The 26,466-nt window shown below is 36.9% G+C and overlaps 2 protein-coding genes and 1 long non-coding RNA gene across 7 annotated transcripts in view; 1 reads left to right on the top strand and 2 right to left on the bottom strand.

The window, feature by feature from the left end:
• Positions 1-16,902, bottom strand: part of Tbk1 (TANK binding kinase 1) — a 52,695-nt gene extending 35,793 nt beyond the window's left edge. Inside the window, exons 1-3 of one of the 2 annotated variants that reach the window (XM_003475949.5) lie at positions 16,746-16,902; positions 13,838-13,952; positions 2,153-2,293 (exon numbers count right to left, since the gene is read on the bottom strand). In XM_003475949.5, coding sequence (XP_003475997.2) covers positions 2,153-2,293; positions 13,838-13,924 — 228 coding nt within the window. In that variant the 5' untranslated portion in view covers positions 13,925-13,952; positions 16,746-16,902. Of the gene's footprint in view, positions 1-2,152; positions 2,294-13,837; positions 13,953-15,727; positions 16,251-16,745 lie in introns of those variants that run through there. The other variant, XM_023567582.2, reaches the window with a different exon arrangement.
• LOC134477350 (uncharacterized) lies at positions 16,250-26,282 on the top strand. Its single transcript, XR_010049347.1, has 3 exons — positions 16,250-16,555; positions 17,385-17,489; positions 25,390-26,282. It is a non-coding gene; the product is annotated as an uncharacterized LOC134477350 (long non-coding RNA).
• The window catches only part of Xpot (exportin for tRNA), a 31,503-nt gene continuing 22,590 nt past the window's right edge, over positions 17,554-26,466 (bottom strand). For 3 of the 4 annotated variants that reach the window (XM_063255068.1, XM_063255067.1, XM_063255070.1), the window contains 5 exons: positions 26,277-26,392; positions 25,796-25,843; positions 25,219-25,290; positions 22,486-22,542; positions 17,554-20,042 (listed from right to left, as the gene is read on the bottom strand). In XM_063255068.1, the coding sequence (XP_063111138.1) occupies positions 20,016-20,042; positions 22,486-22,542; positions 25,219-25,290; positions 25,796-25,843; positions 26,277-26,392 (320 nt within the window). In that variant the 3' untranslated portion in view covers positions 17,554-20,015. Of the gene's footprint in view, positions 20,043-21,800; positions 21,831-22,485; positions 22,543-25,218; positions 25,291-25,795; positions 25,844-26,276; positions 26,393-26,466 lie in introns of those variants that run through there. The other variant, XM_063255069.1, reaches the window with a different exon arrangement.

Genomic DNA, 26,466 nt, shown 5'->3' with positions numbered 1-26,466 from the left:
TTCCAACCTTTTTTACATAGCCCAAATCATAATGCTATTTGTGTACCCTACTAAATATAACAATGACATACTGCACAAACATCTTTAGTCCTGATTTTCTTATACAATAGTATATATGCTCCCATGTGATTAAAATTATGGTAAATATCTGTTTTACTAGAGTGTGTGACAATGGGACTGATTCACGGTGCAGTGGTAGTCTCTAAAGCACTAGGATTAAGGTGTGAACATGACCTGCTCTAAGTAGCCTGGAAAAACTATAAGGGGTAGAAAGAGCTGTGGTCTATTTCTTGCTTTGTTACCTTCTGCCTGATGTAAACCATTTTTCTACTGCAATGCTTGTCTGCTATGTCATCTTGCCTTGGAGCCAGCCAATTATGGACTGAAACCTCTACAAAGTGTGAGCTAAATCTCTTCTCTTTTCACTTTGTGTGTCAGGGATTTTGTCTAAGCAATAAGAGAACTAACTAAGACGATGTGATTTATAATGGAGACTTTAAGACACACCATATCAATTATAATCTCCAAAAGAAATGGACACTGTAGGAATGAGCCCAAACTTATAGAAAAAACTGGGGACCTAAGGCCAGCCACACAGGCATAGTGATGGACACTCAGTAATCTCTGTATCACAAAGGCTTAGGTGGGTCTTCCTAGTTGGCGATTCTCCAAGCATATTTCCATACATCAAAGCTGGGAGACTAGCTGAATTGTTTGTTTTGTTTTGCTTTGTTTTAAATAAGTGACAGAATTTCCTATCTTGTGTAGGCTGGCCTGAAATTCAGAATTCTTTTTTTTTTTTTTTTGTCTTGTTTTTATTGATACCAGGGATCAAACTCACGACTGCCTGCTTGCAAGGCAGGTGCTTATGCCGCTGAGCTAAATTCCCACCCCCGAAATTCAGAATTCTTATGCATCTTCCAAATACCTTGGGACTACAGGTGCACACCACTATTAACCTATTCAACTTTTTAACTAGTCTGTCTTATAAATAGGGTACTAACTAACAGCTTTATGCATAAAACCATAATTTATATTTGACTAGTTCTTTTAAAAAAAATCACTGAAAAGTCAAATCACTAGAAGTAAAAACTGCCAAACTATTTTTCTAAATGTATTTTATTGATTACCGATGTATTAAGCAACTGAAATAGACCTTTGATTACACTATTTCTGGATTATTTTCCTATTCTTTTTTTTGGCCTTTTTCCTTTTTATCGGTACCGGGGATCCTATTTTCCTATTCTTACATTTATTATTTTTCTCTAACATCAACTGTACCTTTTTTTTTTTTTGGTACCAGGGATTGAACTCATGACCTCATGCTTGCCAGGCAGGCGCTTATGCTGCTGAGCTAAATCCCCAGCCCTCGACTGTATCTTTTATAATTGGATTTTATAGATTAATCTCTCAGTTACTAGTATTTTTACTGTTTTTACAAGGCTTTTGTTCTGACTTTCTCTTTGTACTTTTTATAATTATATCAATTTAACTTCACTTTTCTTTTTTTCTTTTAGTAATTTTTATGACTTATGTCTTGATGTCTCCCAAAACCTCATGAGGTCATAGATGGGAGTTTTTTAGCGGTGGCAGAATACAGAGTGTGCTGGGATTATGGGTATGTGATTACTAAATCAGCCAACTGATTGATTTGGTACTGCCCTAATTCTGGCACACTATGACTTGTTTGGCACTGCTCTAATTCTGGCAGCCTAAAGTATTAAGGGGCAGAAAGAAACTGCTAATGTACCTTACTTGCTTTGCTACCTTCTGCCCACCATGAACAATTTCTCCTCTGCAACCCTCTACATGCCATCCTGCCACGTAGTCAGACAACACTGGAGTCAAACCTCTACAAACTATGAGCCAAATAAATTTTCCCTCTCTTAACTTTGGGTGTTGGGTATTTTGTCTTAACAATAAGAAAGTAACTGAAAAAATAATATCAGTAACCAAATTCTTTTTTCTTTTTTTGTTACCGGGGATTGAACTCATGACCTCGTGCTTGCCAAGCAGGTATTTAGTTGACAGAAAATTTAGTTGTCTGAACCCTAATTTTCATCTGTTTTTACAACCATTTTTTAGTATTAGATTGTGTCTCTTAGATCATAACTACCACAAACATAAGATTAACTAAAACTTGATTACTTACCTCTTCTTCAATAGCAAATAACTTGACAATATTTTTGTGATTCAGTTTTTTTAACACTTCAAATTCTCTCATTTGAACATCCACTGGACGAAGGAAACTTATGTTATTAAACACTTTGATAGCAAATAAATCACCAGTTTTCTAATAAAAAAGAGAAAGGTATTAGTATTAGCTATAGCAATTTGTGTTTCTTACACAACAACACCATGCATCCTTTAGGCAAAGGTAATTTATACTAGGACCTGACTTTTTCAAAAAAAGTTAAATCTATCAACTGCTAGGCATTTCTTTCAAATTATATATTCTGGAACTTTGAAAAGCCTATTTTTTCATATTATCATTAAAACTTACATTGTTATACACTAATGGCAAAGATATTTATACATCAAATGATAAAACTTCTAACAGTATCAAAAATAAAACTTTCCACTGAACAAGAAACTAAAAATTAAACTATCTCCAGGGCTTAATTGAAAATTATATTCCACTCCTGAAATTTTTATTAAAAATACCAAAGAAGTGCAATTGCTTTTTGGAAATATTTCTTGTCTAAAGGACAACCACACACAATAGTACCGAAAGGCAACTTAATGAAAAAGATAATACATTTTGAATAACAAAAAGTATACTTAAGAACCTGGTCATTTAAGCAATAACACAAAAAAACTAACATAATGATTAAAAATCCATTCAATAAGACCAGAAGATCCTGGAAGGAAGGGTTTCAAGCCACAAACTCACAAAGAAGAACTAGATAAGTGAGTTAAAATGACTTCTTTGTTGGATTATATCACAGCTGACCTGGGTAACTTTCTGCAACTCCATTACGATGCTTAAGGCAGGTTGCTCCTTCATAGACTAACTCTAGAAGATCCTTCTCTATAGATGTACCTAGCACCCTTCTCTTACTCTCACCTGGCTTACTGAAGCAGAGAACACACAGCTGTAATTGGTAGGGACTCTGAGAGGTACAAAACACATACTTAATTTTCAGGCAACATCCCATTGCATGTTCTTCACATTAAGTTTCCTTTAAGAGTCTTTTCCAGACCTGACCACTTCTTTCCAATCACTCCTATCAATGAGCCTCTCCATGTGGCCAGTCCAGATTCCACTGAGTTTAGTCTGCATTTTTTCCCACTTATCCAAGGCTAAACTTCCCTAAAGCAAATGGAAAGATCATCTCATCTTTGAGTCTAGGGTTCAAGCATGCCCTACTTAAAAGATATTTCATGGCTTTCTGAATGCCAGGACCTCTGTTCCTACTTCATTACTGCTATATTACTTTCCACAGACTGAGTGTTAGGATCACGGATTCACTACGTACAGCCATTCAAACATCCTTCCTTCAACCTAGTACTATAATCTTTTTCTTAAAACTATTTACTAGTTCCTTAAGTTCAATTATACCGTTTTTCCATTTTTTTAGCCTGGGTAAAGACACTGCCAAAACTATGTATCACTAAACATGGTTAAAGACACTTTTCTTAAAAGTTTAAAATAAGGAGAATATTAACAGAGGAACAGGCAAGGAAAATAATACAGTGTTGCAGTGTACCCACTGTGATCAGTGCCAGAACTTTCCAAATTTTTGGAGTCCATTACACCTGCAGGATTATCGAGATATATGTGGGAATGTGCCATTTTTCCCTTTACTCATCTGCAGTCATTTATCATTCACTAAGTCAAAGCATACAAGAATTATGGAGATCTACAAACAATGCATATAGTTATATGCAAATCTACACATCCTACCTATAAGTTTCTTTCCTTAAAATTGACAGTGGTCATCACACACACCCCCAACTACACACAACAGTAGTTAAAGGCAACTTAATGAAAAAATATACATTTTGAATAACAAAAAGTATACTTAAGTACCTGGTCATTTAGGCAATAACACAAAAGAGCTAATATAATGATTAAAAATCCATTCAATAAGGCCAGGAGATCCTGGAGGGAAGGATTTCAAGCCATAAAACTTCCAATTTAGACTTTAAAATTTTCAAGGATGAGACAATGAAGCCAACAATGCCAAAAAAACAATATACAAGGCAGGGTTAAGTGTGTGTGTGTGTGTGTGTGTGTGTGTGTGTGTGTGTGTGTGTGTATGTATCAGCAATAGGAAAATAATTCAATGTCAGATATTCCTTTCAGTAATAACTCTTGATGTGAATTTTCTCAATTCCCCAGTTGATTAAGGGCAGAATGGATCAAAAAACAAAACAATATACACAATACAAGAAACATATTTGATCCAAAAGAGGTATGCAGATTAAAAATCAAAGGATGGAAAACAATATTCCATGCAACAAGAACCCAAAAAAAGCAAGAGTAGCTTTCTTAACTTCAGACAAAGTGGATTTCAAACCAAAACTGATCAGAAGAGATAACAGTTATAAAGATACATGTACCACAAACTACCACACCAAATTTCATAAACACCACTGGGCATAAAAAAATCAGATAAATCCCAACATATTTTAAATGAGGGACCGCAATACTCTACTGTAATAAGTAGATCAACCAGACAAAGATTTAACAAAGAAATATTAGAGTTGAATCAAAGCTTCAAACAAATGGACCTAATATCTACATTGCTCTACCCGACAACAGAATAAGAACATTTTTCTCACCAGCATATGGGGCTTTCTTCAACATACGCCACATGCAAGGCCATAAAACATACTTAAGTAAACACAAAAGAAGTGAAATTATTCCATGCATATTATCAGATTATAATGCAATGAAACTAGAAATCAGAGGCTGGGGATTTAGCTCAGCGGCATAAGCGCCTGCCTTGCAAGCAGGCAGTTGTGAGTTTGATCCCTGGTACCGATAAAAACGAAAAAAAAAAAAAAAAAGACAAAAGAAAAAAAATAAACTAGAAATCAATGCGAAATCACAGAAATTATGCAAACACATGAAACTTAAGCAATATCCTCTATTTATGAATGAGTCATAGAAGAAATAATGAAGAAATCAAACTATTCTTAGAATTCAACAGCAATGTCATTTGAGACACAATGAAAATAGTTCTAAGACTAAATTTATACCTATGAATGCCCACATCACAAAAACAGAATGAGTCCAAATGACCTAATGATGTACTTAAACATCCTTGAAAAACAAGAATCTAAATCCAAATCTAGAACAAAGAACAAATTATAAAAATCAGAGCTAGAATTAATGAAATTGGGATAAAAAAAAAACCCACAAAGAATTGATGTGGAAGAGCTAATTTTTTTGAAGAATATCCAAAACAGACAATCCCCTAGTTAATCTTTCCAAAAAGGGTAAGAAAAGCCCCAAATCAAAATCAGTGCAACAAGAAAAAGAAAAACTCAAAAATCACAACAGACCCTGCTAAAATTCAGAAGATTAATAAACATTTTGATAATTTTATGGTAATAAAATAGAGAATGTAGAAGAAATGGCTAAGACTCCTCATACATATGAACTATCAAAGCTAAACAAGGATGATATAAAAATCTTGCATATTACAGTATCAGGCAATGATATTAAAGTAATTTTAAGAAACCCATCAACCAGTAAAAGCCCACATCCCAGTGACTTCACTGCCATATTCCACAAGAACATTAGGGAAGATCTAATATAAATACTTCTCAAACTCTTTAATGAAATTGAAAGGGATGGAGTACTCCTGAACATTCCTAGAAGCTAATATTATTGTGTTATGGTTTAAATGTAGATGTCCTCCCAAAGCCTCATCAACTTACAGGTTTCTAGGAAGTGACTGGATTACAGAGGGATGACATTCATCTTTAGATTAGTCTATTAATGAGTTTATAGGTAAATATGATTTGGGAAGTAAAGCCTGGTAGGAGGCACTGGGTCACTGGAGGCATGACCTGTAAGGGTGTATCTCCCTCCTTCTTCCCTTGATCTCTACCTGCTTCCTGACTGCTAAGCAAACTTTCTCTGCCATGCTTGTTGGTCACGCCGCTCCATACCTTGGAACTAGCCAATTATGGACTGAAACCTCTATGAACTATGAGCCAAAAACAAATCTTTCCTTCTTTAAATTGTGGGTGTCATGTATTGTGTCCCACTAACAAGAAAGTAACTAAGACAGAGCTGAGTAACACAGAAGTGAGATTATTACTGTGATGATACTGGCCGTGTGGTTGAGAAGCTTTTGGAATTGGTTTGCAGGAGTTTGTGAAGGTTTGGCGATTCTAGTTGGAGAAGCAGCCTGAGAATGCTGTAACCTGAGATTGATGGGGGAGATTGTGGCTAGGGCTCACAAGACCAGAATGCTGACAGAAATGCAGACAGAAAAGATGAGGTTCAGGAAGTTTCAGCTGAGATCAAGGCCTCCACTGGTAGCTGGATTCATAATTGTAGGTGTCCATACTTGGCCAGAAAATACGTTTACAATTTGCTCATGTCCTGAGATTTTGTAGGAGGCTGAGGTTAAGGGTAGTGGACTAATTAGTCTGGTGAAAGTAATTTCAAGGCAGTCTAATTATAATGCAATGGTATGGATATGGTTGGGGGGCATTTAAGCACCTCCCTACCTTGAGACTCAAGAGCAAAAGGCACTACTTATTCTAAGCTTTAATCCGACCAGGAAGGAAATTCCAGTAAAGTTGGAATTTTTGCAGATGAAGTAGAGAGTTTGGTTGACAAAAATATTAGTGTTAAAAAAAAATCAAACACAAAGATACCTTGTATTCTGGTAATACAAAATGCCTCATGGCCAGAAGAGGAATTCAAATGATCCTGTCCTTCCCAGACTCAAATTTTTGCTTTGAGAGCCCCAAGGCCTCAGTCTAAGGAATGGGACTTGATTCTCTAGGATTTAGTTCACCTTGCTCAGCTATCTAGACAAGAGGCCTCTGCAATTACTCATAAGATCCCAGGGCTCAGCCTACTGCTCAGGCTTGTGGCAGACCTTGGCACCATCCACAAGGTACTGTTGTTACATGCAGGCAAGATGCAACAGTTGTGGGGTCAGGGAAGCTTCCGGCCAGATTTCAGAAGGCCTGAGAGGCCAGGCAGTAAGACCCTAAGATGGCAGTGCATAAAAATGTGAATATGAAGCTCAAAGTGCAGTGCAGATCACAGAAAGTTAGAAAAGCCAGGAATGTGGAACTGACAGTACATTAGGGCGTGGCACGCTACTGGGAAAGTAGGTGTGATCTGATTCCTAGTACAGGCACAGGTGTACTTTTACCTTGCTTCTTCCTCTTTTATTGGGTCCATGTTCTCTCTGCAGGGATAGTTTTTCCTGCACTCTTTTCACTTTTACTTTTTCAATTAAACTTTGTCACTGCCTTTGCTCATTTCATTTAATTCTTTGCTTGAGATGTGGGAAGAACCTAGAATTCAACTCCAAAAGGCAAGGTGAGCAACTCAAAACCTAGTAACATTTATTTGACAAGTCAACATTTATTTGACAAGTCACTTTTCGAAGGAGCTACCCGATAATACTATTTGAGGAAAGCCATGAGTAATAAGCAAAAGCAGCCCAAGAAAGAAGCCACAAGGGCTACAACCACTGGCAATGCTGTAGCACTGGGGCCAGCTAAGCCTTTGAAGTTTCTGCCACAGACTACCCCTGGTGCTGGGCCCAGAACTAGGAGATTTAATGTTTATCTGGCTGGGTTTCAGGCTTGCTTTGGTCTCTTTCCTATCCCCCCATTTCTCCCTTTTGGAATAGGAATGCTTACCTGGTGCATTTATATTTTTATGTCAACAGGGTTTAACTTCATTTTGATTTTCACAAGTGTTCACAGCTAGGAGTTTTGCCTTAAATCTTAAGAGGATGCTTTAGAGTTAGTCTTTTCAGCAATGTTAGAAGTGTTAGGACTTTGGCAACTCTTACAGATGGACTAAATGTATTCTGCATAAATACATGGCTATCAGTCTTTTTGGGACCAGTGTAGAACATTATAGTTTATATGCAGAGGGTCCCCAAAGCCTCATGCACTTATAGGTGGGGGTTTGGGGAAGTGACTGGATCATGGGGCTGCAAGTTTATAGCTAAATGGGTTTGGAAGGTAAAACCTGACTGGGGTGGGTGGGTCACTGAGGGTGTGGCAAGGAAGGGTATGTCTCCCTCCTCCTCCTCTTGATTTCTCTCTGTTTTCTTTCTTTCTTTTCTTTTTTTGGTACCAGGAATTGAACTCACAACTGCATACCTGCCAGGCAAATGCTTATGCCAGTGAGCTAAATCCCCAGTCCGGATTTCTCTCTGCTTTCTGACTGCCATGTCACAAGCAAATTTCTTCTGCTATGCTACCATGCCACTTTGCCTTAGACCCAGTCACCTATGGACTGAAACCTCTATAAACTGTGACTCAAAATAAACCTTTGCTCCCTTAAATTGTAGGTGTCTAGTATTCCAGCAACAAGAAATAATCAAGGCATCCTAATTCTGAAACTAGAAAAGGACCCAACCCAAAAAGAGACCTACAGGACATTTTCTTTAATGAACATTGACATAAAATCCTTGACAAGTAATCTCAGCACTTAGGAGGTTGAGGCCAGCCTGGGCTGCAAAGTAAGTTCAAGTCCAGCCTGCACTACATAGTGAGACTCTGTCTCAAACAAACAAACAAACAAACAACAACAACAAAAACACAAGATACTGGTAAAAAGGATGTTACAAATTATCAAAAAGATTATACATCATGACCAAAGAGTCATCCTAGCAATACAGGGATGATTCAACATAGCAAATCAATAAATGCAACATAGTACATAAACAGAAGGATAAAAATCACACGATCATCTCAAATGACACAGAAGAAGTCTGACAAGGTCCAGTGTCCAGTCATGATAAAAACTGTGTAGAAAGTAGATACAGAATTGTTCTCAATTTGATAAAGACGTATCAGTGGCCAATATCATATTAATTAAGGAGAAACCAAAAGCTTGCCCTCTAAAGCCAGGAACAAAACAAAGACGTCCATTATCAGCACTACTGTTCAATACAGTTCTCAAAATATTGGCCAGAAAAATCATGCAAGAGAAAGAAATAAAAGGGATATGTGTAGGAAAGGAAGAAGTCAAATCACCGTTAGTTACAGATAACATGATCCTCTACATAGACAAATCAAAAAGTTTCACCAAAAGACTTTTAGAAAAACCCAATTTAGTAGCATAGCATGATACAAAGTCAAAAGGAAAAAGCAATAGCAATAGCATTCCTGTATAGCAACTACAAACTTACAGGGAAAGAAATTAGGCAATACTTCTATCCAAAAAAAAAGGAGTTAACCTACCAAGGAAGTAAAAGGTTTACAATGAAAACTACAGTATTCTGAAAAAAAAAAAAGATCAAAGAGGAAATCAGAAAATGGACAGATACGTTCTATTCCTGGACAGGCAGAACCAATACCAGGCAGAACCAGTTAAAATGGCCATTCTTCAAAACTTAACACATAGATTTAATGTAACCCCACTGAAAATACTAATAGCATTTCTTAGAGAACTACAGAAAAAATTTCCAAATTCAGAGAGACCCAGAAAATACACAGAATAGCAAAAGCAGTCCTGAGCAATAAGAGAAAGGTAAGAGGAATCAAAATTCTGAACTTCAAGTTATACTACAAAGCCACAATGATAAAAACAGCCTGGTACTGGCAAAAACAAAAACAAAATAATTTCCCACAAACCCAAATATGTGGATTGATGGAATAGAATACAGGATGCAGAAATAACTCTAAGTTATACTACAAAGCCACAGTGATAAAAACAGCCTGGTACTGGCAAAAACAAAAACAAAAACAAAATAATTTCCCACAAACCCAAATATGTGGATTGATGGAACAGAATACAGGATGCAGAAATAATGCCACAAACTTACACTGGAAAAAAAGCCTCTAACAAATAGTGCTGGGAAAACTGGATATCCATATGCAAAAGATCAAAGCTACACCCTTATGTTCTACTATGCACTAAACTAAAATCAAAATGCATCAAAGATGTAAATATTAAAAAAGAAACAATCATTTGGAAGATAAAATACATTTTTGAAAACACAGGTACAAGCAAAGACTTTCTAAACGAACTCCAACTGCACAACAGGTAATACCAAGAACCAACAAATGGGACATGTCAAAAGTCTACTGCACCCAAATGAAACAATAAACAAAATGAAGAGACAACTTACAGAATGGGAAAAACCTTTTGCCAACTTTTCCATAGAGGACTAATATCTCTAATATACAAAGAACTAAAAAATATTAGATTTTCCTCCCCTCCCCAATAAAAGACCCAGCGGAACAATGGGCAACTGAAATAAATAGACACTTTTTAGGAGAAAAAAACCAAATGGCCAATAAATACATCAAAAACATTCAATTAGGAAGGGGAATGAGAGAGGGGGGAAGGAGAAGGGAAGGAAAAAAAATAGAAGAAAAACAAAGTTTTGTAAATAAGGAGGGGAAGCAGGGTTGATGGGAAGAGAATGGGGCAAAAAAGAAGAATCAAGGTATATTATGAGCAGGTTCAAATTCCCTATGATGAACGTGATCATTATGTGTATCACAAAAGTGTACCTATAAAATTAATTTAAAAATAATGTTCTTTTTGGCCATTAGCAAAATGCAAATTAAAACAACACTGAAACTCCATCTTTAAAACAAGGCTAATATCAAAAAAGCAGATAACAACGAACGAGGCAAGGCTGCAGGGGTAAAAGGAAACTCTTCTTCATCACTGGTAGGAATGTAAACTAGTACAACCACTATGGGAATCAATATGGAATTCTTCAAGAAACTCAGAGAAGAAATTCCATTCAAACAAGCTAGGGTTGATACACTGCTAGGTATCTTCCTGAAAAAGTTAAAGACATCACATTCCAGTGATAGATCAATACACGGGTTTATAGCAACACAATTCACAACATCTAAATCTTGGAAGCAGCCTGTATACCCATTAGCAGATGAATGGATAAAGAAAATGTGATATTTATATATAATGGAGTGTTACTGTGCCACAAGGGATACACTTGAGTCATTTAAGCAAGGGAAATGGATACACCCTGAGACCAAATCTAACACATAAGCTTAAAAAGCTCAGTTTCTCTTACGTGAGAAATCCAAAATATAAAGAGCAAAATAAAAGATAAATAATAGGAAAAAATACAAGAGGAAATAATACATGGAGGGTAAGGAAAAATGCAGCTAGGAGGGAGGGGACAGGAAGTGATGTAGAAAGAATTAAAATGTGTCAAGTACAAGTACCAATTCCTTACCGTGAATGTAATCATTATGTATTGTAAACAAATACTAATGAAGAATTCTTTCACTGGCTAAGGCAGGATTTTTTTTTTTTTGGAGTAATCTTAAATACTTAAAATTAATATCTCTAAGAATAAACATGGCTTCCTACCTTTTTTTTTTTTCGTACCAGAAATCCAACTCAAAACTTTGCGTTTGCCAGACAGATGCTTGCCAGACTGAGCTATGACCCTGGTCCTTGATTTTGTTTTGTTTATTTGAGATGCATTCTTACTATGTAGCCCAGACTGGCCTTGAATTCATGGAGATCCTACTGCCTCTATCTCCCAAAAGCTGGGATTACAACAGTACACCACCACGGTTGGCTAACATGGTTTCTCAAAAAACAGACTTGAGAACACAGACTTGAGAAGACTATGTGAGGGATCAAAAATTAAACTAGTTCTTAGCAATCTTTTATATGTCTTTTTTTTTTTTTTTTTTTTTTTTTTAGATAGGATCTTGCTTTCAATCCTCCTGCCTCAACCTCCTAAGTCCTGGGGTTGTAAGTGTAAGGCACTATACTTAGCTTGAGTCAAGTCTCTTATCTCTCAACTTCTTATTTTAGAATTCCACTCTGTATTGAAAGAAGCACATCTATCTTTGAAGAACTTAAAGCCGTTTTAGGGTAATCTAATGCCTTCATTTATTCTTCATTCATTAAATATTTAGAGTACTTAAGTACTCTAGGCATGTCCATGAAGGATACTGAGAAAGTAAAGAAACAGAACCAGAGTACATGAAATATAGCTACTAATACCAGGTACTTTTTTGGAGGGATTGAACCCATGGTCTTGGGCATGCCAGGCAAGTGCTCTTCTACTCAGTGATATGCCTATCCCTTTCTATTTCAATACAGGGTCTTGCTAAATTACCTACACAGGCCTCAAACTTAGATCCCCTTGCTTCAACCTCTCAAGCAGCTGGAATTATAGGTAAGTGCTACTTTGCCTGGCAGCAGGCACTTTAAATATGTCTTATTCAACTTCTACTGACTGTCATTAGTTTTCAATTTACCTCCACTTTATGCCTCTTTGTTATTAAAGCAAACTGTGTACAACTGCACATTAATTGCATGTAGTTATATATTCACTAGGTTCACCCCAGTGCCTGATATAAATCGAAAAATCATTAAAGTTTCTTTTGGTACCAGAAATTGAACTCAGGACCTTATACTTTATCAGGTAGGTGCTTATCCCTCTGAGCTATATCCCTAGCCCTAAAGTTTTTAAATTAAGCTGGAACTCAGGAAGACAGGGGGGAAATGCATTTTCAATGCTAAATTCTCTGTCACTGCCTGTTTTCTTTCTGCATAAAATAAAAGCAATTTCTAGGACACGAATATTTAAGATTGATTAGAATAAACCTAGGACCCAGCATGAGAGGGAAAATACTCAGAGCTGTCCACATGATATTTCTGGATCATTTTCTGTGATCCACCACACCCGGGAAACAGCCTCTCTCTGCATGCTTATGTCACTGACAAAATTCCTGGTAATCTTGAGGCTAAAGTAAAACAGGAAGACATTTCTCCCTACTGCAATGTTTATAGACCTTGATTCTAAAAGTAAGATGTTAGGGGGCTCCAAATATCATTCAGCTGAAAACAAATTCATAGTCCTGAAAAAATAGCATTATAATGGATTTTATATTTCATTATTTTTCTAACTTCTTTCCCACAATAGATGCTTTACTTATCTTCAATTTCTTCCCTTTAAATTAATTATATTTACTTTCATCCCCCAGTATTCTGAGATTAGCCCCTTACTATTCCCATTCTAATACCAGGTTTGGATTATCTCATACCCTATGCTTTTTGCTGAGAATCTCATTTTACTCCCATGTGCCTTGTAGAATGGAGTTTTTAGCAGGTGTATAAAACCTCGGTAGAGCAGATTAGAATTACTTGTAGGTTCCCCTCCTTCCCACACATTACCCCAAATAACTCTAGTGTCAGTGAACTTATTCACTACTCAGGAAGCAGAGAATCAAAAAGCACAATACTAAAGTCCTACTCCTTGGCTGCTTTTCAATCAACCTCTTAATTTTTCTCCATTCTATAACATGTGACCTCTGCCACCATTAGGGCGATGTTTCACTGCCTTTAATACGTGTTAAACCTTAAATAGTCACAAAATCATTTAAAATATTTTATTAGATAAAATAATCAGAATCACCAAGTCAAACATTTTAATGTTCATGTGTCTCTCAGTACAGAATATACACAGTGACAAAAAGACTTTAGGTGTGGCACAGTGGCCCACATCTGTAATCCCTGCTACTCAGGAGGGGGAGGAGGGAGGATTACAGGTTAGTCTGGATTACTTAGTGAAACCTTGTCTCAAATAAAAACAATGGTAGAGAATCCTGGGTTCAATTTTAATACTATGAAACCAAACCAAACCAAACCTTTGGTTTTCACTGTACCAACCTTATGTCTTCCACGAAAGACATTTGCAGTAGCTCCTTGGCCTAAGATATCAGATAAAAGCCACAGATGGTTAGGAGTGCTCTGCATCTCTGCTTTGTCGTGTTCTCTTGTTTTACTATGGAAGAAAAAAAGATTTGCATGTATAGCATAGGAAAAGATTTGCATGTATAGTATAGGAAATGACACAGTTAAGAAATAAACGTTAGCTATTTTTAGTCTCAAGACTACCCAGAATTCACTGTTAAACTAAAGTTATAAACAACTCAATGTAAAAATATGTTTCTACCAATATTAGAGACAAAAAATGTTATGTAGGCTCTAGAAGCAAACATTTATTGAATATATATATATATTCAGCTTAATTTTACAAAGTTTGAAAAAAGTATTTTCCTTCTAATTTTGTCTTTGCCAATGACAGTGATACTTCCTTCAAATATTTTGCAAGATCAATGTTAAGTTTTACATAAACAATGTCCCCTCAAAGACTTAAAAACACCAAGAGGTAGAGATTTTGAAAGGAGATTAAATATGGGGTGGGTGCTATAGCTGACTTGATGTTAGAAGGTAGATTCTAGTTGGAAGAGGCGGGTCACTAGGGGCAGGACCTGCAAGGGTGTATCTACCACCCCAGCCCTGCCATTCTCTCTCTGCATCCTGGCCACCATGATTTGCGCAGCTTTCCTACGCCTAGGCCTTTCCACCATGCTGTTTCTGCTTTGGAGCCAGCAACCAGGGACTGTAAGTGTGAACCAAAACATATTTTTTTTCAAAACACATTTCTTTAAATGAGGACTGTGCCTCAGCAGTACAAAAGTGGCTAAGACAGTTCATCAACAATGAATTATATTTTAAGTATTTTACAATAAAGAAAAGTAATAAAATACAACAGAGAGATAGTAACTTTTACTTTGTTTCATTCAGGGGCAGGACAACACTAATGGAAACAACTGTTGTCACTATGTAACATTTCTACAATCTAAAATTTCATCTATATACAGTCTTTACAATCATTAAAGAAAGGTACCAAAATTACTATTCTTGAAATGTTACTAACTCTTCTAAAATTTCAAGATAGTTTGTCTAACTTCCAGGTATTATATATAACTATACACACAATAAATACTTACATATTACCAAGTCTTTAAAAAGTAAGCATCACATCTAGTCGTTTAATGCTGGAAGTGTATGAAACTATAAAAGTATTAAAAATGTTTAAACTTCATATTGGAATAAAAATGAGGCATGGTAATACAGCATAACCACTAGTTCCACCATGCTCCCTTAAACGTGCTCTAACACCAGATCAAAATAAAACCTTGACATATTATCACCTTAAATTAGAACCAGAAGCAGTACACAGGACTGGGCATTTTATGATCCATTAGTGACTCCAATATTCCAGGCAGGGTTAGCAACATATAGAAAGGTAAGGGCCTAAATTTCACCAATTTCTTGTATAATAGAAAAGTTATATAATTTTATGATACATCTAATTAAGACAGGAAATTTTACATAGTTTATTGGAAATAAGCAATGACTCCCTTCTCAAAATAAGGAATACATTTATTTATTTATTTTTGTCTTTTTGAGACACAGTCTCAACCTGCAGTTCAGGCTGGCCTTGAGCTCAACTCATAGCCCAGGCCGGTCTTGAACTCACAACAATTATCCTGCCTCAGCCTCCCAAGTGCTGGGATCACATGCATTCGCCATCACACCTAGCTAGGAATATATTTATTAATTATTGCATTGTATTCTATAAATGATAAACTCTATAAATAATAACATATCTAATAAAAAACGTTTATTAGTGTAATCTTGCTGTTTTTCAGTAGCTGTAAACTATTCCAAAGAACCCAGTTGATAATATAAAACACATGTATCACTTACCTGCTGTTTACATGGTAATACAAAAACATGTGTCCTCAACAGTGATCAGGAGAAATGCCTTTTGAAATTATCTTCCAATGGCCCCATCATACTCTCACAATAAAACATGACTCAGCACACCCACCCAGTGCATGCTGTATACATCTTTACAACATTTGGCAAAAGTATAGTATTAACAGGCACTCAACAAATATATTACTAGTGACTACATCTTAGGTTCACTTTCTTTTTCCCTCCAAAACAAAAGTTACCAAGGATGAAAACTGCTTTGGTGACAGGGCCTACGGGACAAAGTTCCAGGACCTCTAGACTCTACTTATCTATTATGTCAATCATTGAAGACATACTATGTTGAAGCTGCCAGAGTGAAAAAGGTCGGTCTCTGGTCATACATTGTACAATTACGATGGAGAATCTGAAAATTCCTGGCAAATAGAAAATAAACCTACAAATCAGACCCACTGGGGGCAAGGAAAGGTATAGAAATCAGTATTTTGTCTGTGTATATGAAGAACGGCTTTAGCTTACGATGAAATCAATCTTTGCTGTTAACTTCACTGGAACCTTGGTGAAACCTCTAAAAAAATCTGAAAAGCCAGTGCATTTAAAAAAGCTACCAGTCGGAAAGGGGTGGCAGACGGCAGGTCAACTCCACGTCTCCACGGAAACAGCCCTGCCTCCTGGGGCGGTCACGGCCCAGACCGGCAGCGGACCCGGACTGTTCTGTATGTCCGCCGCCCGACCGGGGCCGCAGCACAGAGGGTCAGCCGCAGGGCGCCCGAGATGAGCGGACCGGCCGCGCGACCCGCCCCAGGCGTGGCGCCTCAGGTACGAGGGGGGCGTTCTCGGCGCGCTCGGTCCCGGGAGCTCGGCCGGAGATTCCCGGGGGCCCGCTCAGCCCCGTTCTGACTCAGCATCCCGGCCGGCCTCCCTCAAAGCGCGGATGCGCTCGACGCCGCAGACCCTCCCGCCCAGGTCCAGCAAGCCCCGGCCCTTCAGCCGTCCCCGCCCCGCTTACCCAACAGGGTCTCTGCCGCGCCACCGCGAGCGGGCTCCCGCGGCCTCCGAGCGCCCGCGGCCACTTCCGGCTTCCAGAGCCACGACCCAGGGCTCGTGACGGAGGCCGGCGCGCGTGCGCACACCTGCCGGCCCGTGCGGCAGCTGCCGCCTATTGGACAGAGCTCCGGGGCTTCTGAGGCTAGGGTGGGGGGCGCGGGGGACTGACCCGGACACACCTCCGCCTGTGCCGGGGACCCGCTTCCCCGGCCTTGAAGGCGCAGCTGGGCAGCCCAGCTGCGCACGCAGCGCAGTGCCTCAGATTCCCGCAAGTGCGCTTCCCGCTCTGTCCCGGGCGCCCACCGACAACGAGCGGCGGGGCTAGATTCCGTCTAGACAATCACGGGTGGGCGCGATGCTGGACGCGCGAGGGGCCGCCTCCGAGGACCTCTGGAGGGATGTATTTGTATTGGTTTTAAATGCTTTGCGGTGGTGCCAGATCACATTAACAGTATTCAAGAGATTAGATTCTTAGTATGTTCACTTTAAGCCCTGTTTCAGACTATATTTTGGAAAACAGCAATTCTGGAGAACTTAAGTACTAAATTTAAGACTAAAGCCAGTACTAAAATCAAGTCCTACTTAAGTGTTTTCCACACAGAACAGCACCGAAGCCTTGTTGTACTTCAGGAGAGAGCAGAGACCAAGGAGCAGAGGCGTTCAAATGGAACAGACCCAACAGTGCAGTCCCAGTTCTGCCTGCCAGGTACTTCAGGCAAGTCTGTTTTATCAGATGCACAGTGGAGATAACCAAAGCCCAGTCCAATGAATTCTTAGGAAGTTACTTTATTAGAAGCTTAAACAATGTTTAAGTGATGAATTCATCTAACAACAAATCTATTTACTGCTTATAATTCCAACCAGTTTCATTGTTCTGATATCAAATGACACAGTGAAGACCTGTCAGCTTCCCTCCAACAGTAAAACCCACAGCTTAAAGTCCTGGGAGGAAATGTGACATGTTTACATTAAGACATACAGTACATAGCCAAGTATGGCACACACCTGTAAACCCAGCATTTGAGTTACTGAGACAGGAGGCCTACAGAGCTCAAGGCCAGCCTAGACCACATGCTAAGATGCTGTCTCAACTCACCCGCCCCTCAGAAAGTGATAATGCGCATTAAAATACCACACAGTACTTTAAAGGTCAAGCCACTTGTGAACAAATTAAGGTTAGTATTAATATTTAAATAAACTGTTAGGCTTAGGACTCAAATAGGTATCACAAAACTCTGGTTCTACAGTCAATTCTCACAAAGCTGTAAATTTTGTGCCTCCTTTATCTCCCTTGTAACAAGTGAGATTTACCATTGAAGCAATTGTTTGGGTGCTTGCTTCTCTTAAGGTATCTTGATGGCAGTTTCCTGATGGTGCTTGGAGCAACTTCAAGGAATGAAAACAAGAATTATACATGGTTATATAATATGGAGCTTAATTGCTATTTAAACATTGGCTTCCATGTCCTGATTTCTCTTAATTCTAAACACATGAATCTTTTAAAGGGCTTTAAAGAGGTAGCGGAAAAGGTCTTGCTTTTTCCATGTATAAAATTACAATGATACACCCTAATATCAAGGCCTTATGTGTCAGCTACTGTAATAAGCTTTCCTGTTCAACTCACTGAATTCTTAATGAGTTATGAGGTAGCTACTATTATTTCCCCCATTTTTGAGATAGGGAAACCAAGTTTCTAAAACCAGTTACCGGCATAACTAGTATTGGAACCTACATAATTTGGGTCCTGAGCCTGTATCACATAAACTTTTAATTATGATGCCATTCATTTCATTAACGTACTTTTTGTCATAGATACAATTCTCTCTCCCACAGTATAGGAGAACCTACCAAAAAAACCCCACCCAGCTTTCACTTAACTATTTTTAAAAGCATTTTTTATTGAAGTATAAAATACATTCCACTTCCACTGATCTATTTGTCTACTTCAGTGTTGATTTAGTGTCTTTATTCCATAATGTAAAGAAAACGTTTAAAATCTTTTCTGGGAATAAAAAGATTTCATGTGCACTATTTAGAATATAATTTTAGGAAACTTATAAGTCACTGAAGCCTATTCATGAAACCCAAAAGTAAGTAAGACGAAACCAATTCCCTACCCCCCAATTTTATTTTTTGCTCTTTTGGTGTTGGAGCTAGTATCCAGGGCCTTGAACATGCTATGTGTGGGATCTGCCACTGAGCTACATCCTGAGTCTGCCTTCCTAAAAATTTTACATGGAGTTTTAAAATGAACTTAAATATCTGTGGTTACATTTGGTTTTGCCCCCCAAATCTCTCTTTCCAATGCTACTACTGATACTATTACTTTTCCTCTTGCCTTCTTCACTTGCCATGAATAAAAATGAGGGCAGGCAGAGGGGAATACTTCCAGTAATTAAATAATAGCTGACTATAGTATATACAGACATCATTAACACACAGGTACATTTTCTTCTAAGTTCACCCAGTAACAGGAAAAACACTGGTTTATTAATATCAACAGATTCACACAGATTTTTTTCTAATGCATTTTAAAGACTTATTTAACAATTAGGTTGCACGTAACCTTTTAGGAGACTAATGAAATAAGGCATCCACATTGATTTTGCAAACCTTTAAATGGGAAAATCAGAGAGCAATTAAGATGGGAAAATAAAGCTGAAGTATTTGTAATAATTCCAGAAAAGACTTGATAGATTTCACTACATAAAATTTATTTTTTTAATAAAAAATATGTAATATATGCACCTACTTTTAAATCAATGAATTTATGAGCCCATTTTCTCTGTAGAATACACAATGGCATTGAAGTAGTTTAAGGAAACATAATGGCTATCTACAAAAAAATCAGTTTTGATTGTTTTATTTCCTATATTTTTTATGTCCACATATGTAAAAGAAAAATTTTCAAACATTTTATACTCATCAATTTTTTTTAAAAAAGTAGCTTTCCACTCTATGATGGTCTTTACAAAGGACTTAAGAGTTCGAAATTTAAAAAAAGGTATTCGGATAACTCTGCTGTTATCAGCATTTTCATATAGAATAATTGAGCTGGCATGCAGCAACTTCTCTTGTTACATACCTATATTTAGGGGGATATTACACCCATTTTACAGAAAGCTCAAAGCAATGTTAAAAGACCAGTGTAAATGGCACACAAGAAATCATTTCTTTATAAATTATTAATTGGAATTCCTGATCATGATGTAGGCATAGGGAAATCCAGTCCTTAGGGCTTTGCTCTCTGGAAGAACACCTATAAATAAAGTATTCATACAATTAATACAAATGTCACAAAACTGAACCTCTTTTACATGAAGAATGGCTTCAAGTTCTGAATGCTAGTCACTCTTCTGTGATGTACAACAGATACAGAAAACATTTCACATAATTTATAAATCCATACAATAATTGAATCCATGTAATTCTTCTTCTGAAGAATTTGATAAAGTCTAGATATAAAATGGATGACATCACTCAGTTGGGAAAGTATTGGACCTATGGTATTATTATTATTTTTGGTACCAGGGATTGAACTCACAACTGCACGCTTACAAGGTAGGCGCTTATGCCACCTTGCCCCCTTATCCCCAGCCCCCTGGAACTACGGTATTATTATAATGTGTGAAGTCCAATAGTATGAGAAAAATATGCTCTCAACACCTTTACACTGATTTGACCTGCTTTCAAAATTAACACTGGAAATTAAATTCTGAGCTAAAGATAGCAGTTTGAGTCTGAACAGAAATTATAACTCACTGATGATTAAAGGTACTTCCAATTCAGTATTTGAGACTATCAAGGAGCAGGCTATAGCCCGTGCTAGGCAATGATCCAGTATTACACACTGCGATTCAGTCAGGTACATGAGACTAAAAATAGTAAATGGCTAGCAGTAAGTTTGCTGAGGACAAACTAAATTTACTATTTGTTGTATCCCTTGCATCTGCTGGATTAGATATGCAGTTGAATCTAAGCTGAGAAAAGAACAATCACTATATGAGCAAAAGAAAGGCTTTTAAGGAGGTCATGCTTAAGGTAAACATACAAGAATGGCAAATCCATGAAGGAAAACTGCTAATAAGGCAGGATTGTTTTGTTTGTTTTTAACAGCAAAGTTTTATTAAAAGTAGAGAAAAAGAAAGAAAGAAAGAAACAAAAGAAAAACAGGTTCTGCAGAACAAGTTTGGGCCAAGTAAAAAAAAGGAAGGAAGTACACCCGACAACAATGAGGGTGGACCACCATGGGAGAGAGAACTCAGCGGCTAAGACAGGATTTTTGAAGAATAATAATAGCAAAGACAGTCCCTTCAAGAGAAATAACAAAGGCAGTATGAAATCAGAATGTGGAAGAAAAGTTAAATGCTATACCAAAAAGATGAACTTGTTTTTAGTGAACAGCAGGTTTAGGAAGAGGGTGAAGGAAAGCAATGAATTCGTAATGACATGTTTTCGAGTCGATCAGCCTTGTTAGAACAAATGAAGGGAGATCAGAGATAAAAATGAAGTAAGCCTACCAGATGAGGAAAGAATCAGTAAGATCTGAGATTAGAGGGGGAAATGGGCACATTTATTCCAACTGGAAGAACAATGCTAACTCTGCGACAACACTATCCCTAATATAATGCCATCAGTGAGGACGAGCTGGAATAAAGAGGAAGACTTTTTTTTTGTGGTACTGGGAATTAAACTCACAACCTCGCACTTGCCTGGCAGGCACTTATGCTGCTGAGCTAAATCCCCAGTCCAAGAGGAAAACTTCTTATAAATGCTGTGCAAATGAATAAATACATTGGGAATATAAGCCTTTTACAGTGTCCCTAGATTTCCTATTATTGATCTAACGGATTCTTTTGAGTCCTTCAATCAAGTTGCAATGGTTGTTTCCCTATAGACACTTTGCTTTTATAGAAAAATAAGGGAGAGTAAGATTCCCAATGATAAAAAATGGTAACTAGAAAAATAACTGACAAAGGCAAATTTTAGAATTACTAACCCAGTTCTGTGTCCTGTGATGCTAATTCTGTTTCTAGACAGTGGGTTCCTTGGGAGAGATAAAAATCACTAATAGTAGTATCCACAGCATTCACCACAGTGCTTGCTTGGTATATAAAAAGAAGTCATGAAGTGAGAAATGACTGATAATCCAGGAGAATGCAGTTTATCTTATTAATTTAATCAAGTATAAATACCAGACAAACATTTGGTACTTGCCAATACTAGGTTAGTTTTTTAATTCAGTGACATAAGAGCTTTGATGCCACATCTTAAGATTCTCCTTTTGGTCTGTCACACAACTAAAATGTTTCAAAATAGCATACAAACGTGTAACTCATACTTCTGTTTTTATATTTTTAGCATCTTCCTCTTAACATAGGCAACTGTTAAACATTTCTTGTTCTCCCAATCTTCTAATTCCTATTTAATTACATCTTGAAACTCAAAGAAAATTGGCACTTTCATATTGATATACTCTGGGCATGTGTACATGCAGTGTGCATATCTAACTTTAAGTGATCTTTTGTGGGACCTTAGCTGAAAGGGGCTTTGCAGAAACATCTGTAACTGCAGATTCTTGAAAGTAGACTTAGAACGATGGGAGCCCAAAGTACGTAACAGTCAAACTATAGCATCTATGTATTCTCTGTGGGCCTTTAAATACCTAATTGTATGAAGACAGGAAGTTTCCAAATATTTACCTTTAAATAATTTTTAAAAACTTTAGCATCAGGTTGCTGAAGTGCTTGACAAAACTCCTAGAAAGTGGGAAAAGGAAGAGAGAGGAGAATCAATGTTTGTATTACATTCACTATAATTCATTCAAATATTCAACATTCTTTTTTTAACTGTGGCAAAACCTCCCCAACTTACTATCCATGTTAACCACTTTTAAATGTACACTACAGTAGTGTTAGCTACATGCTCAGCAGATCATTAAAGCCTTTTCATCTTTTTTTTTTTTTGATATAGGGTCTCCTATGTAGTCCAGGCTGGCTAGAACTCACCATGTAGCCCAGGCAGGCCTTAAATTTGTGGCTATTTTTTTTGCCCGAGTCTCTTGAGTCTTGGGATTACAAGTGTGTGTTACCATACCTGGCACCTTTTTCATCCTGCAAAACTGAAACTATGCCTCTAGAACAATTTCTGTTTCCTGTTGCTTACTCCAACAACCACCATTCTACTTTCTGTTTTGGAAAGTCTGATCACTTTAGATAGCTCATAAAAGTGGAATTGTGTTATATTTAAATCCTTTTGTGCTTATTTCATTTAACATAAAGTAGTCAAGTTTTGTTTATGTTACACCAGACAGGATTTTCTTTTTTATATACAAATGAGTAATAATAATGTATGTATGTGCCCTATTTTATTAATTCATCAATCAATAGACATTAAGAATGCTTCAAATCCACAGTATTCCTATTATGGCTTATCAAAAATCAAACCCTCAAAATCCACACCACAAAAGGTTATATGGCATTTTCAAATACAATGCTTTTCAAACAGGCTGCTTTTACTTTTGAGAACATGCTTCTGCTGGATAAGGTGAACTCATGCCTGAGAAAAGCGACAGTACAAAAACCACACTTTTATGCCATTATTCAGGAAAAGGGATCAGTGAGCACAGCTAGAACAAAATCAAAAAGGCAGTTTCCTTGGTACAATTCTCCAAAAAGTGTTTTCAGAACATAAAGCATATTAAGAAGAGGAAACTGAAGTTCCTTATACTACCCTACAATCAAATTATTAATAGAAATATTATAAGTTGCATCATTTAGCAATCTGGAAAGATATATAAACTGTTTAGTATATTTCTACTTATCATGGGTACAAAGTTCATGAGTAATTAATATCTTAGGGTTTTTATGAAAATAGTTTTTAACTACCCTATTTTTCAATGCTTGTTATTAAAAGCCAGCATTATAAAAACTGTTTAAAGCATTCTTTTCCTCTCATTGATGCTGGGTGTTAAACCTAAGACCTTACAAATGTTTCAATAATGAGACACATCCCCAGTCCTAAATATTCAAACTATCCAAAATGACACAAAAGATCTCTCTCTTTTTTTAAAATCTTTTTGAGACAGGGTTTCACTACGCAGTTAGGCTGGCCTCGAACTCACACCAGTCTTTCTGCCTCAGCCTCCCAAGTGCTGGGATTACAGGCATGCACCACCACACCTGGCCTTATAAGGTCTCAATTATGCAAGGAAAATAAATCCTAGTGATTTGCCTAATGTTGTATAGGTGCAATACTGTCCCTAAATTAACAATATTGTATTACACAATTTAAAAAATCAAAACCTTGTTGGTAAAGAAATAAATTTTAGACTATATAATACACTATTAATTCTAGTTTTAATCAAAAGTTTGAACTGCCAGGTGTGGAGGTGCATTCTTATAATCCCAGCACTTGGGAGGCTGAGGCCTTAAGACAACCACCATGAGTTTGAGGCCAGCCTGAGCTACATAACCAAGTTCAAGGCCAGCCTGCACCAAATAGTGAGACCCTGTCTCAAAAAAAAAAAGAAAAGAAAGAAAAAGAAAAAACCAAGTAAAAAACAAAAGCAACTACCACAACAAAAAAATACTTGATACTTCACTGGCTATGTATATTATTGGACAAAGAGTTTGGAAAGTCATACCCTAAGAAGAAAACTGAATGGTATTATACTTTAAAAGTTCTAGCCACTTATCTCAAAATATAGTTTGAGATTTATAAATGAAGATTTACAAATGGAATATAGTTTAAGATTTACAAATGAAGCATTGATAAACTTGGCACAAATCTTCAGAACAGAGTTTCTATTATGTGCTAGTCCCCTTTGGCCATCTGAAGATACCTACAGGTTCCTTTCAGAATGTGTTTTTGAAATGCATAAAATACCATACTATAGGATTACAAAGTAAACAAATTCTAATGAATTATGTACTAAATATTTAAGGTGTGGTAAAAATGAGACTTCTCTATTAGATTATAATATATATATACACACACAGCACATTACGAGTAACATGTAATTTCAAAACAATAACATTTATAAACAGTATTTCAGTATCTCCAACCACTCATGTGACATGAAAATATGTGTGCTTTCTACTAGACAAAAGTCCCAGAGAACATTACTGCTGTCATCGGTCATCTATTTGATGGCAGGAAATTAAATTTCTGTTAGAGGTAAATGAAAATAAAAAAAATACATTTTTACCCATGTAATTTCAGTTACCCTGCTTTGGACTTCACATTACTTAAAAGCTCTTGTTATTTTATACATACAAAACATCAAGGCAAATGCAATCTGGCATATTTGCTCAAAATTCAGATTGAACTATATTCTCATATTTCTTAATTAAATTAAAAAAGGGCTACGATGTAGCTCAATGGGAAGGCCTGGATTCAACCCCCAGAACAAAACCTGCCAGGACAGCTCTTACCTGAATTATTTCTGGAGCTACTTGTAAGGAGGGCAGATATTCCTGTTGAAGATATTGAACACATTCTGGCCCCTAAACAGTAAAAGAGAAATTTTTTTTTAAACAGATATTAATAATATTTAAAAATAAATTAAATTAACAGATGCTTTTTTTTTGGTCTTTTTGAGACAGAGTTTCACTATGCAGTTCAAGCTGGCCTTCAGCTCACTTTATGATTTATATAAGCTGTTACAGCCGCAAGGAAGAATGGAACATTCTGAAGTAATGAAGTTTATAATCATTTGTCATAGAAAGAAACTGGAGAAACACACCTATGAGGAAGCTGGATCTTGAGATTCTGGTTAAGATTTTTCATATCATTTGTCAAACCAAAACAAATATACATCTGAACCTTTTTGTTATCCAAAACTTCAAGAATAATAATGGCTACTGCTATTTCTATTTAACTCCTTTCCTACATCCAAAAAAGTTTATACTGCAGTTAATTATCTCAGAAAAGATGAGTCAAACACAATTAAAGACATAACAAATCTTAGGCACAAGATGAAAATGAAGATGCACAGATTTCAAACCTTACCCGTTTGAGATGAATTGTTTTCAGCGTCACGGCACACTCAGAGAGCGCCTGTGAAAAAAAAATTGTAGAGTTTTAATATGGTCACTTTGTGATTACTGATCCAACTTTATATTTCCCTACTGTCTGCTAGAAAATAGATAACTCATTGCATGGGACTGATAAAAAAACAACTGTTTCACATAAAATATTCCAGAGATGAAATTCTGAGAAATTATCATATAGAAGAAGAAAGTGGACATTTAATGTTCTTAATAGCTAAGGAAAACCATTAATTTAAAGTAAGAGGACTGGAGATGTAGCTCACTGTAGACCCTGGGTTTAATGCCCAGCACCCCAAATAGATGAAGTCGTAATTTAAAAATCACTGAACTGAAAGAAAGAAAAAGCAAATGAAAGAAACAAAATATAGTCATCCTGGCACTAAAGAAAATATGCACATATGAGATTGACACAAAGCGAATAAAGATTCTGAAGCACTTACCAATACTGTTTGTGCATCTGCCAGGTCAAATGTTTGTTTTAAAGGTGCTAGGAAACACGCAGGAACGATGTGCTTATAAACAAAATCAGCAAATCCCACTGGTCCATCTTTACCTCCTGTTAAAAGAATTCAGATTTTCATCTTGTATGCAGGGAAAATCAATTAATTCACCACCATAGAAAATAAACTC

The sequence above is a fragment of the Cavia porcellus genome, unplaced genomic scaffold (genome assembly GCF_034190915.1).
Source record: "Cavia porcellus strain 051 isolate PalLab524CR breed Dunkin Hartley unplaced genomic scaffold, mCavPor4.1 scaffold_8, whole genome shotgun sequence".
Lineage (NCBI taxonomy): Eukaryota > Metazoa > Chordata > Mammalia > Rodentia > Caviidae > Cavia > Cavia porcellus.
Note: the sequence above shows the minus strand (reverse complement) of the source record. Positions and strands in the feature narration are given on the sequence as shown.